The sequence below is a fragment of the Oryctolagus cuniculus genome, chromosome 9, assembly GCF_964237555.1.
Source record: "Oryctolagus cuniculus chromosome 9, mOryCun1.1, whole genome shotgun sequence".
NCBI lineage: Eukaryota > Metazoa > Chordata > Mammalia > Lagomorpha > Leporidae > Oryctolagus > Oryctolagus cuniculus.
The window spans coordinates 102,990,913-103,004,417 of NC_091440.1; the positions used below are offsets into that span (position 1 = coordinate 102,990,913).

General features: G+C 47.4%; 2 protein-coding genes and 1 non-coding gene across 3 annotated transcripts in view; 1 reads left to right on the forward strand and 2 right to left on the reverse strand.

Moving 5' to 3' along the window:
• NCAPD2 (non-SMC condensin I complex subunit D2) overlaps positions 1-9,319 on the reverse strand; it is a 27,738-nt gene extending 18,419 nt beyond the window's left edge. The window contains exons 1-6 of the mRNA XM_002712870.5: positions 8,600-9,319; positions 6,670-6,819; positions 1,881-1,956; positions 1,561-1,619; positions 898-1,079; positions 465-607 (exon numbers count right to left, since the gene is read on the reverse strand). Coding sequence (XP_002712916.3) covers positions 465-607; positions 898-1,079; positions 1,561-1,619; positions 1,881-1,956; positions 6,670-6,796 — 587 coding nt within the window. The 5' untranslated portion in view covers positions 6,797-6,819; positions 8,600-9,319. The remainder of the gene's footprint in view (positions 1-464; positions 608-897; positions 1,080-1,560; positions 1,620-1,880; positions 1,957-6,669; positions 6,820-8,599) is intronic.
• LOC127492229 (small nucleolar RNA U85) lies at positions 1,156-1,486 on the reverse strand. The gene has a single exon (XR_007921388.2). It is a non-coding gene; the product is annotated as a small nucleolar RNA U85 (small nucleolar RNA).
• Positions 9,320-9,476: 157 nt separating the features above from the next.
• Positions 9,477-10,860, forward strand: MRPL51 (mitochondrial ribosomal protein L51). The gene is made up of 3 exons (XM_002712868.5): positions 9,477-9,724; positions 9,798-9,908; positions 10,537-10,860. Exons 1-3 carry the CDS (start codon positions 9,655-9,657, stop codon positions 10,731-10,733), a joined length of 378 nt encoding a protein of 125 aa, XP_002712914.3. The 5' UTR covers positions 9,477-9,654; the 3' UTR covers positions 10,734-10,860.
• Positions 10,861-13,505: the final 2,645 nt, after the last annotated feature.

The window sequence follows — 13,505 nt, forward strand, 5'->3', positions numbered from 1 at the left end:
CTACACCATATCAGTCCCACAAATAAATAAATCTTTTAAAAAAATAATAAAATCACAACACTCTGCCATCAAATTACCCATCTCGCTCTTCTTTGTTTCATAGCAATAAACCATAAAACATACATATATATATTTCTTACTTGTTTTAAAATTTGTCTTCTATTGTGTACTATAAACTCCAGGGTCGGGGGACAAGAACATCTGTTTACAGAGCCAATAACAATGGCAGGCACACACCGAGGAGATTCTCTGTAAATACCATCTCATGAATAAATGGGCATGAGAGATGAGAGATTCACATTTGTCTCTAACACTCTGTTATCTACTTTCCAATAGTCCCATGCTGCGATTGTACTAGCATGTATTACAGGCAGAACCGAGGCGTACAGTGAAGTATTTGAGAGGCATTTCTGGCAGCAGAGCCCTCATGGCTCTGGCTTAGCTGTAGCCCTCCTAACTCCTACCTGACAAACTCCTCTTCAATGATTGAGTGGTTCCACAGGTGACGAATATCTAATTGGAGTAGCTGCGTTAAAAGCTGAAGAATTGGTTGTCTCTCTTCCTCCCAATCAAAACCATGCGTTGCCTTGGTCCGGGCTTTCTTACCCTAAAAGGAGCATAAATACACACTTAGGAAAAAAAATAAAGAAACAGAGGGCCAAACTCTGCTGGTCTGAGTGCCCAAACTATCCAGTATCAAGATAAGGTAGAAGGTAACATAGGAGAAGGATCACAGGTACTACTTATCAGGGAAGGAAATGTGAGGATACTTTTGAGTACCTTTTCCTAAATCCTAAGAGGGCAAAAGTATTTTCAGAATCATTGGATTCTCTTCTTTACTCTCAATTCCCCTATCCCCCTAGACCTCATAGGAAGTGAGCCAGGACTCCAAATTACCTTCCCACCAAGGTCCAGGTCCATGTGGTTTGTCTGGCTGGCCATGGTCTCGAAAGATTCCAGGAGGCGTATGAGAACATAGCAGTTCATCTTCAGCGCATTTAGATGGGCATTTCTATCTGATATACTCAAGGTTGCATCATCCAAGATGGCTGGAAGCTCCTGGGAGTGGCGCGACACCACTGTGAGGGGAGAATCCGGGAGTCGGTTTCATTCGCTTTCTTCATGTATTCCAACTTCACGAAATCCAGCACTTGCAGCCATCAGATTACCAAAGATCTGTGTTTCATCTCTCAGTGGCCATGCTATAAGCTAAGTCCTTTGGGACCTCTGACTCCTGACAACCCGAACGTGCTCTGTTCCTGCTCTCTCACTCCAGTTACCCAATTCTCCCTGGCAACTGGAAGATTGACCTCTATTCAAGAGAGGCAGCTCAAAAGTAGGAAACAGTAGTTTGTGTTGGTCTGCCCTTACAGCGAACGCACACTACTCTGTATCGCCCACCAAGATTACAGACCTTAAGATGTCAAAGGTCCCAGGGCTTAGCCAGACCAACTGAATCACAACAGCCTTGATATCATCATGTGGCTGACAAAATGGAAGAAATAATAAACACACAAACCACAGGAACCTTCCGCCCCCTACTCTCTGACCCATAAACACCTTTCATCAGGAATTCCAGAGTATCTTCCTTGAGGCCAGCGTCTATACTTCGAAAGTGACTACAAGGGAAACAAAGTGCGAGGGTGAGACAGGAACCTGCAGAGCCATTGTAGTAGTTCAGATCGAACCTGAGGAATCCTACATTTGACAAACATGGGAAACTGCTCAACGGAATACATACAGCAGCAAATTGGGCAAATGCTGATCAGTAGAGATGTGCACCTATGACCATTTATCCGTGCACTTAGAATCTGGAGTTTCAGGACTAGCATGCGAGGTCAGGGCAATAGCCACCATGTGCCGCTGGGTGTTTCACTTACTGTAAAATGCTGTAGATGGTATCAAAGTGCTGCAGGATAGCCAGGGGCCCCTGAGCTCGGAAGGCAGCCTGAAATGCTACAAAGGATCAAAGAAACTGGTCAATTTGGAAGGGAAAAGAGACCTTTTTGGTAAATTCTATTCATGGCAGAAAACCAGGTTTATTGCTTTAATGGCTAGAATCACAAAAGACAGATGGAAAACTTTTCCTTGAAACCTGCAATAATTATAATGATATATATGTTTTACAATTAAAACCCCAGTTGAGTTTCACTACACATCTAAGCTAGATCCAGCAGACACTCATGCCTATCTCATGGGAAAAGAAACTACGTCTTCATAGTTCTTATGTGACTTGTCCAAGTTATAGCAAACTGAGAACTTTTTAAATTAACTTTTTATTTTGAAATTACGAAAAAGTGGTGTAACAGTACAGTTCCTGTACCTTTCACCTAAATATTGTTAAATCCTATATAACTGTAGTGCAAATATTTATTCCAAATCAAAACATTAACTTTGGGGCCAGTGCTGTGGTATGGCGGGTAAAACCACCGCCTAGAGTGCCAGCATCCCATATGGGCACTGGTTTGAGATCTGGCAGCTCCATTTCCAATCCAGCTCTCTGCTATGGCCTGGGAAAAGCAGTGGAGGATGGCCCAAGTCCTTGGGCCCTTGCACCTGCATGGGAGACCCAGAAGAAGCTCCTGGCTCCTGGTTTCAGATTGGCCCAGTTCCAGCCATTGTGGCCATTTGGGGAGTGAACCAGCGGATGGAAGATCTCTCTCTCTGCCTCTCTGTAACTCTGCCTTTCAAATAAATAAGCTGCTGCCTGTGATGCCATCATACCACATGAGCACAGGTTAGAGTCCCCGCTGCTCTATTTCTGATTCAGCTCCTTGCTAGCGTGCCTGGGAAAGCAGCAAAAGATGGCCCAAATGCTTGAGCCTGTCATCCACATGGGAAACTCAGGTAGTCCCAGGTGCCTGGCTTTAGCCTAGACCAGCTCCAGCCTTTGGGATCATTTGGAAAGTGAACCAGTGAACAGAATATCTGTCTTTTCCTCTCTTTTTGTGACTCTTTCAAATAAATAAATAAAAATTTTTGTGGACAGTGAGAGAGAGAGACAGAGAGAAAGGTCTTCCTTTGCCATTGGTTCACCCCACAATGGCCGGCGCGCTGCAGCTGGTGCACTGCGCTGATCTGAAGCCAGGAGCCAGGTGCTTCTCCTGGTCTCCCATGGGATGCAGGGCCCAAGGACTTGGGCCATCCTCCACTGCACTCCCTGGCCACAGCAGAGAGCTGGACTGGAAGAGGAGCAACCGGGACAGAATCTGGCGCCCCGACCGGGACTAGAACCCGATGCGCCGGCGCCGCAGGCGGAGGATTAGCCTATTGAGCCGCGGCACCGGCCCAAATAAATAAATCTTTAAGAAAAAAGGTCACTTATGAGCAACCGTTCTGTGTTCATACAACATAAAACGACAGTCTCTACACTGGCACACTCTTTATCTTGCTTTATTTGTCTCCTTGGTCTTTACAACCATCCAACACACCTCACATTTATTTCCTGCTGAGAGCCTTGAGAGAAAGAACTCTGTCATTTTGTGTTTTGTTTACTGTTGTATTGCCAGTGTTTAGAAGACTGCTTGGCCCAAAACATGATCAGTAAATAGTTGGTGAATACCTTAAATCATTTGATCTTGTATATTTATAGCAGAAATTGTATTGAGGATTCTAAACAGCAAAACCAAAACAATGTAGTTGTTCTAAAAAGGATTATAATGACCATCCACTTGAAAAATAATGCATTGTGGGGCCGGTGCTGTGGCACAGTGGGTCAACGCCCTGGCCTGAAGTGCTGGCATCCCACGTGGGCACCGGTTCTAGTCCTGGCTGCTCCTCTTCGAATCCAGCTCTCTGCTATGGCCTGGGATAGCAGTGGAAGATGGCCCGGGTCCTTGGGCCTCTGTGTTCACGTGGGAGACCCAGAAGAAGCTCCTTGCTCCGGAATGGCACAGTTCTGGTTGTTGTGGCCAACTGGGGAGTAAACCATCAGATGGAAGACCTCTCTCTCTCTGCCTTTCCTCCCTATGTGTAATTCTAACTCTCAAGTAAAAAATAAATAAATCTTTTAAAAAATAATGCATTGTAATAACTGAGGAATAACTTGCTATAGTGTGCAGCACCCACTATTGGTGATACACATATCTACATAATAGGGATGTTATTGTTTGGCCACCCATCAGTCAACCTCCACACTCTATCTTCTTCCTTGTTTATCAAATGGTGACATGTTCAGGCCAAGCGAGATTCCAAGGTAATGCCTGATCAATGTAACCCATCCGTAATTCCATTTCCCTTACCCATAATTAGCAACATAGGCACATGATTCAATTCTGGCTAAGGCTGTCAGGAACTTCTGGTAGTATTTTAAACAAAAGAAGAAAAAGCACAAAAATAGAAAATCTCCTTTTCCACTTTCAGACAACAGATCAAGCAGCTTTCTCTGGGAACCATGACATAAAGGTCAAGAGGAGACGGGCTGGAGTCACACTCAAGCTGCACACTAACCAGCCCCTTTATCATAGGAGACAGTAAAGTAGCTTACTATTCCTATCTCTACAGATGGGAAAACTGGGGCACAGAGTGGTAACTTGTTCAAGGTCAGAGCACTAGAGCCTGGCCTTAAATCTGGGCAGTCTGGGGCCACAGTTTTTACTCTGTGTAACCTCTCCAAATCAACCTAATACAAGATTATCTCCAACAAGTACAGTGGCATCGTGGGGTCTTGTTAGTAATGTGCAATTCATTTAGGTTATTTATAGATTTGTGGATAACATATGGGTACATACAGTCACACACCACCTAACAATAAATGACATTTTGGTCAATGCTGGCCCATATGTCTAATGATGTAGCTGTAGTAATATCATAATGCAAGCCATCACTCCTGTGTTTGTGGTAATGCTGGTAAACAAACTTACTTTCTGTCAGTCATCTAAAAGTACGGCATTTGGGGGCTGGCACTGTGATAGTGGGCTAATTAAGCCTCTGCCTCCAGGAGCCAGCATCCCATATGGGTGCCAGTTTGTGTCCCAGCTGCCTCTTCCCACCCAGTTCTCTGTTATGGCCTGGGAAAGCAGAAGATGGCCCAGGTGCTTGGGCCTCTGCACCCATGTGGGAGACCTGGAAGAAGCCCCTGACTTTGGATTAGCCCAGCTCCGGCTGTTGCAGCCATCTGGGGAATGAACCAGTGAATGGAAGACCTTTCTCTCTGTCTCTCCCTCTCTGTCTGTAACTCTACCTCTCAAATAAATAAAATCTTTGAAAGAAAAAAGTATAGCACATATAGGCAGGCAATTGTTAAGACAGTGTGTATGACACATACACCCCATATTGCACCCACATGGGAGACCAGGAAGAAGCACCTGGCTCCTGGCTTCGGATTGGTGCAGCTCTGGCTATTGTGGACATTTGGGGAGTGAACCAACGGAAGGAAGACGTTTCTCTCTGTCTCTCTCTCTCTTTCACTGTCTGTAACTCTACCTCTCAAATAAATAATTAAAATCTTTTTTTTTTTTGGACAGGCAGAGTGAACAGTGAGAGAGAGACAGAGAGAAAGGTCCTCCTTTTTTTCGTTGGTTCAACCCCCAATGGCCGCTGTTGCCGGGGCACCGTACTGATCCAAAGCCAGGAGCCAGGTGCTTCTCCTGGTCTCCCATGCGGCTGCAGGGCCCAAGGACTTGGGCCATCCTCCACTGCACTCCAGGGCCACAGCAGAGAGCTGGACTGGAAGAGGAGCAACCAGGACAGAATCCAGCGCCCCGACCGGGACTAGAACCCAGGGTGCCGGCGCTGCAGGCGGAGGATTAGCCTATTGAGACACGGTGCTGGCCAATAATTAAAAGCTTAAAAAAAAAAGTATAGCACATACAATTAGATGTAGTATATAGTACTTGATAATAAACAATTATGTTACTGGTTTATGTATTTTCTATACATAAGTATTTTGTATACTTATTTTAGGTTATATTCCTACTTATTAAAAAATCTACTATAAATAGTATGCACATTAGTAATAGTAATAGTAACACATTAGGCCAGCATTATCAAGTCTCTTGATTTAGTCATTTTCTCTTGGACTTGATTTAATCTTGTATTGTTTTATGCGTGGTGGCCCTAGGATCAATAGGCTATGTACCATGCCCTCCCCATCCCCCCACCATATAGCCTAGGTGTGTGGTAGGCTACACCATTGAGGTCTGTGTGAGTAAACACTACCATAGACACACAATGACAAAATCACCTAAAATGTCTTTTGCATATCTTTTGCATTCCTCCCAGCATTTTTCTATTGTGTTGCAGTTTTAGGCATATGTATTTTCCATTATTGCACATCTTGGAAACAAGGTATCCAGACTCTAAAAACCATTCACATAAAACAGTTCAGGCCAGGTTTCAGACATGAGAAAGCTCTCTTTTCTTGTACCTTTTAAAACCCACCAGGGTTTATTTTAGTATATAAAAAGGTAAGATCTAAAATAATTTTCTCCCAAAGAGTCACCATGTACAAGACTGTTTACTGAATAATCCAGAGAAGGCAGTTAATGGGCTTAGGCACTCTTTGGGTCATGCACTCCAAGCAATGCTAGGGAGAAAACGGCAGAGACTAGGAAAGCCAGGTGCCTTGCCATCAGGAAGCTCCAGGGTCTACTGCACCAGGAATGGTAACTACAGTACATGGGATGCTGTTCTGAAGTGGGAGGCCCAACAGCAGGTGTGGAGTCTTACCTCTGAGCTGCAGCGGAAGGTGTCTGACGGACAGTACCTCTTGCACAACATACTGATTCACCCCTCCACTTTTCAACAGCTCCTCTGGGGATAAGGGCAGATGGAACTCAAACAGCTGGGGAGACATCCTTCACTCACCGGCTCACAGAGCTGAAAACCAAACAGGTTAAGGGATCAGGGCCTGTATCTAAGGTTTGCCTTTTTATCTGATTCTATTATTTTCCCACCTCCAATAAATAATGGCTTTTAGCCTCACAACAAACTGATAACATTATCTTTTTTTTGACAGGCAGAGTGGACAGTGAGAGAGAGAGACAGAGAGAAAGGTCTTCCTTTGCCGTTGGTTCACCCTCCAATGGCCGCCGCTGCCGGCGCACCGCGCCGATCAGATGGCAGGAGCCAGGAGCCAGGTGCTTTTCCTGGTCTCCCATGGGGTGCAGGGCCCAAGCACCTGGGCCATCCTCCACTGCACTCCCTGGCCACAGCAGAGAGCTAGCCTGGAAGGGGGGCAACCGGGACAGAATCCGGCGCCCCGACCGGGACTAGAACCTGGTGTGCCGGCGCCGCTAGGCGGAGGATTAGCCTAGTGAGCCGCGGCGCCGGCCCCTGATAACATTATCTTAAGAGGATGTGAGGTCAACCCTGGACAAGAATTTAATTCTAATTGTAACTGCACTTGATCATGTTACTTAACTTGGGCCTCATCCGTAAAACAGGTTTCCTTTTTTTTTTTTTTTTAAAGATTTATTTATTTGAGGTAGGGTACGGACTGTGAAAGGGAGAGACAGAGATAAAGGTCTTCCATCCACTGGTTCACTCCCCAGATGGCTGCAACAGCCAGAGCTGAGCTGATCCAAAGCCAGGAGCTTCCTCCGGGTCTCCCATGTGGGTGCAGGGGCCCAAGGACTTGGGCCATCTTCTACTGCTTTCCCAGGCCATAGCAGAGAGCTGGATATGAAGAGGGGCAGCACGGACTAGAACCTGTGCCCATATGGGATGCCAGCACCGCAGGTGGAGGATTAGCCTATTGCACCACACTGCCTGCCCCAAAACAGGTTTCCTAATTTCTGATTATTTCACAAAGTTGCTTCCAGAATCAAAATGGGTTATGAAAGAGTTTAAAGAACTGTAAAGTGGTATGTCAACATGTACAGTTAGTATTATCTCCACTTTTATGTGCCAGATTCCTTAAGGATAGAAAGATTGTCTCACCTGGGGCCAGAACAGTGGCCAAGCACGGACTAGTGGGTTTCCTAGCTTCAGAAGGAGAGAGCATTAACATTTACTATCTGTTCACTCTGCACCAGGTTCTGTTAAACTATTTGAATGTGCATATTTGATCCAATTCTCTTAATCTTAATCCCATGCACACGATAATTATACAACCCAGGTTACAAATGAGGATATTGAGGTTGAGAAAGGCATAGCTAGGGGCTGGCGCCGAGGCACCAAGGCACCGGCATCCCATAGGGGCACCCGTTCAAATGCTGGCTGCTCCTCTTCCGATCCGGCTCTCTGCTCTCTGCTTCTGTTCTGGGAATGCAGTGGAAGATGGCCCAAGTGCTTGGGCCCCTGCACCCACGTGGGAGACTCAGAGGAAGCCCTGAGTTCCTGGCTTCGGATCAGCTCAGCTCCAGCTGTTGCAGCCATTCGGGGAGTGAACCATTAGATGGAAGACCTTTCTGTCTTTCCCTCTCTCTTTCTGTAACTCTGCCTCTCGAATAAATAAATTTAAAAAAAAAATCTTAAAAAAAAAGGACATAGCTATTTGCCCAAATTGCACACATTTCGTCGCGGATCTGTGTCTGTTTCTCTCAAATCGCACCCCACGGATGTGCGTACTAGATCCCCCTGCCTACTGTCTACTGCTGAACACAGCACCCGAGTTTCCCAGGCTTTTGCTCCCCGCTCCCTGTACACCACGCATCACCTGAGGACTTCACTCGCCGATCCTTGGGCTCCCGCAGTCGGGCTGAAATGGCAGGAAAAAACACGAGTGCACGATGCGCGCCAATCAGCGAGGCAGTGTTCAAGTTGGCAGCGCGATCAGGCAATCCTCGGCGGGCTGCGACAAACACCCGCCTCTGAGTCAAGCACCGCGCGGGCAAAGCCACAAAAACGGAGTTCAAAACTCAACGGCTGCAAGGCGCCCAATCGCGATGCTCCCTGGAAGGGCCAGCCAATCACAGCGCAGGGGCTGCCCGGCGGCCCCGCCCTCGGGGGCGGGACCTAGAGTCCAGCTCCTGCTCACCGCCGCAGCCGGGCCGCCACCTCACCACCTTCGCGCTCGCCGCGACCGGGTCCTGCGTTGCCCCTTTTGCTGTGGAGGCCCTAGCAGCGCCTGCCACAGTGGTCGCGTCCCTTTGCTGGGCAATGGTGCTGCCCCTGCAACAGTGACACTGTCAGTCACTCCCTGGACTGGAGGCAAGTCCAGGCTGGGGCCGTAATCCACGTTCCGCCATCTCCGCTGTGACATCCAGAGTCACTTACTCTCTGAAACTCAATTTTTCCCCCCTGTAAAATGGCGTTAATGAAAACAGCTGCAGCGCAAGACTGTGGTGAGGCACAGGCTTGGTTTGACACTGTCAAGTTCCGGATCCCGGGTTCTGATCCTTCATCTCCCTCATAGTTGAGGAACCTCCAACAGAGCAGGAAAGTGAATTTTGAAATGCCAGTTTTGGGATGCCCTAGAGAGCGACTCGGTACTTCCCTCAGCTGCTTGGCGCATCGAAACTTCCGGGGAGCAGACCGGAAGTACAAGGGAGGCGCGAATTGTTAAGATCGCCGCTGTCCGGAACTGGAGGGGCGGGGCCTCTGGCTGGGGAAGGCGGGACAGAGGCGGGCCCTGCTCGCAGAGCTCTCTGGGTAAGGTCCAAAATGGCTGCCCCCATCCGAGTGTCTTCGTGAGACCTTTGCCGGTAGCAGTCGCCTGGTTCTCGTTTTTGGGCTCGTTTGGTGTGTCGCTAAGGGCGAGGGACCAGAGCAATGGCAGGGGCCCTCTCTTGGAGGACGCTGTGGGGCTGGGTGCCCCTGGCCTGTAGAAGCTTCTCTCTGGGTAAGTGGCTGAGATGCCTCCAGAACGGCTTCTTAGTAGTCGGCTTAGATTCATTCTCTCTTTCCATCCCTAGGTGTGCCTGAATTGTCCCGTGTGAGGCTCACGCTCCCGCCCCCGAAAATAGTGGATCGTTGGAACGAGAAGAGGGCCATGTTCGGAGTGTATGACAACATCGGGATCCTCGGTAAGACTTGGCTCCGTGGCACCGCATTTCAGAATGGTTGACTAGGCTGTAACAACTGCTACTTTAATGTGTAGGGAATGGTACGGGGCCCAGTAGTAAGAGCAAACGTTTATGTGCCTGTTTTCATGGGTGTTCACCACCTTTCTGAATGCCTTGTGTGTATTAACTCATTTAACCTTTATCTTTATAACGACCTTTTCACTTTACAGGTGAAGAAACCGAGGAGCTAGGAGATTAAGTAATTTCTCCAAAACTAGTTAATAGTAGTATTAGAATTTGAACTCTAAGCAGTCTGGCTCTTAATACCATACTGTAATGCATCTTGGGGGCTTCGAAACATTAATTGACAAACAGAATTAAAGGATAAGTTTGAGTGTGGAAAATGTTGAAATCCATGCATACTTTTTAAATAATATGAATTTTCTATTATGTTTTTAAAGACCCCCTGTGTATTTCAATGTTTTTTTTTTTGCATGAAAGTATATTTAATTTCATTTTTCCATCAACTTTTTGAAGGACCCTTGTAGGCACTGCTCAGGAAGATACAACTGTGGGTTGAAGGCTTAGCTGGTCTGGGCGGGGTTCTCTTGTCTTGAAACTAATTCATATATTCTTTCACATTGCCCAGGAAACTTTGAAAAGCACCCAAAAGAACTGATCAGGGGCCCCAGATGGCTTCGAGGCTGGAAGGGAAATGAATTGCAGCGTTGTATCCGAAAGAAAAGAATGGTTGGAAATCGAATGTTCATTGATGACTTGCACAATCTTAACAAACGCATCCGTTATCTCTACAAACACTTTAACCGACATGGGAAGTACCGGTAGGAGAGAAAGCTGGAAACTGCAGAAGAGGCACTTAAGTCATCTTGGAGAAGAACAGTACTTTTCCCTATAAAGGGCTTTGTGTGTGCTCTGTAATAAAATGGGATATCTTTGGAATTTGATATTCAAACACTGATTTCTTGTGGATGCTGCTTCTACTCATTCACGTAGACTTCAAGTTTGATTTGTCTCCAATCTTAGGGTGTTAGATTTAGACTTCACCGCTTGCCCCTTCAAATCTAGCTGTATCAGTGGCCTCTTAAGGAAAAAACTGGTGAGAATACTTCATTGGTGGCAGTTTTTGACATTTGGCCTTTTGTGTATCAAAGTGGCAATTTTTTTTTTTTTTTTTTTTTTTTTTTGACAGGCAGAGTGGACAGTGAGAGAGAGAGACAGAGAGAAAGGTCTTCCTTTGCCGTTGGTTCACCCTCCAATGGCTGCCGCGGTCGGCGCGCTGCGGCCGGCGCACTGCGCTGATCCGATGGCAGGAGCCAGGTGCTTTTCCTGGTCTCCCATGGGGTGCAGGGCCCAAGCACCTGGGCCATCCTCCACTGCACTCCCTGGCCACAGCAGAGAGCTGGCCTGGAAGGGGGGCAACCGGGACAGAATCCGGCGCCCCGACCGGGACTAGAACCCGGTGTGCCGGCGCCGCTAGGCGGAGGATTAGCGTAGTGAGCCGCGGCGCCGGCCCAAAGTGGCAATTTTTAATTGCCCCATAATGCTATCATATTGAAAGTACTTCTAAAGTTTCACCACTGGGATGAAATATAATAGAAAAATGGAATTTTATTTATAGTTTCATCAAGAAATATTGGGTATTTTCTCTGTCTAGGAACTATTGAGGTGGGAGGTGTAAGATAACCTTTCCACTTAACATGCAGTAATTACTGTATAAATGAAATAGATGGCATTTCCTAAGCTTGACTGGTCATCAGAATCATCTAGAAAGCTTAACATTTTTTTTGTTCGGGGCTGGTGTTGTGGCACAGTGGGTTAACGCCCTGGCCTGGAGCGCCAGCATCCCATATGGGTGCTGGTTTGAGACCCAGCTGCTCCACTTCCGATCTGACTCTCTGCTATGGCCTGATAAGCAGTAGAAGATGGGCCAAGTCCTTGGGCCCCTGCACCTGCTGCGTGGGAGACCCAGGGGAAGCTCCTGGCTCCGGGTTTCAGATCGGTGCAACTCCGGTCATTGTGGCCAATTGGGGAGTGAACCAGCAGATGGAGGAACTCTCTCTCTCTGCCTCTCCTCTCTCTGTGTAACTCTGACTTTCAAATAAAATAAATCTAACAACTTTTTTTTTTTAAAGATTTTATTTATTTGAGAGAGGGAGAGAGAGAGGTCTTCCATCCACTGGTTCACTCCCCAAATGGCCACAAGAGCCAGAGCTGCGCCAATCCAAAGCCAGAAGCCAGGAGCTTCTTCCAGGTCTCCCATGCGAGTGCAGGGGCCTAAGGACTTGGGCCATCTTCCACTGCTTTCTCAGGCCACAGCAGAGAGCTTGATTGGAAGTGGAGCAGCCGGGACTCAAACTGACGCTCATATGGGATGCTAGCGCCACAGGTGGAGGATTAACCCACTGCACTACAGCACCTGTTGGGTGATCTACTGCTTTCCCAGGCCATAGCAGAAAGCTGGATCAGAAGAGAAGCAGCCATTACTTGAGACGGCGCCCGTGTGGGACGCCAGCGCTGCAGGCGTAGGCTTAACACACTGCCACAGCCCCAACATTTTTAAAAAAGATTTATTTTGGGGCTGGCGCTGTGGCGCCAGGGTTAAGCCACTGTCTGCAGTGCCAGCATCCCGTATGGACACTGGTTCAAGTCCTGACTGCTTTGCTCCTGATCCAACTCCCTGCTAATGTGGCTAGGAAAGCAGCAGAAGACAGCCCAAGTCCTTGGGCCCCTGTACCCGCATAGGAAAACTGAATGAAGCTCCTGGCTTCTAACTTTGGCCTAGCACAGCTCTGATGGTTGTGACCATTTGGGGTGTGAACCCAAGATGGAAGATCTCTGTTTCTTCCTCTCTTTAACTCCGACTTTCAAATAAGTAAATAAATCAACAACAACAAAAAAGATTTATTTACTTATTTGAAAAGCAGACTTGACAGCGAGCTTTTATCTGCTGGTTCACTCCCCAAATGGCTGCAATGTTTGGGGCTGGGTCAAACCAAAGCCAGAATTCTGGAACTCATCTGGGTCTCCCATGTAGGTGGCAGAGGCCCAAGGACTTGGACCACGTGCTGTTGCTTTTCCAGACAGTGGGGAGCTGGATCGGAAGTGGAGCAGCCAGGACTTGAACTGTGCTCATCATTTATCAGCATCACTTGTAGCAGCTCAAACTGTTGTGCCATGAGATCGGCCCCCTAGTGTAACATTTCTGGGTCCTCGTCCCAACCTCTGAAGATGGTGATCAGTAGGCTGAGCTGACTCTTGAGTATCTATGTATTTTGGGTAATTTTTTAAAAAGATTTTGTGTATTTATTTGATAGGCAGAGTTACAGAGGAGAAACAGAGATCTTCCATCCACTGGTTCCCTCCCCAAATGGCCACAATGGCCAAGGCTGAGCCAGGCTGAAGCTAGGAGCCAGGAGCTTCTGAGTCTCCCACATGGATGCAGGGGCCCAAGGACGTTGGTCATCTTCTACTGCTTTCCCAGTCCATAGCAGAGAGCTGGATCGAAAGTGGATCAGCCAGGACTCCAACTGGCACCCCAGCACTGCAGGCAGCGGCTTTACCCACTATGCCACAGTGCCAGCCCCTATTTATTTTTAT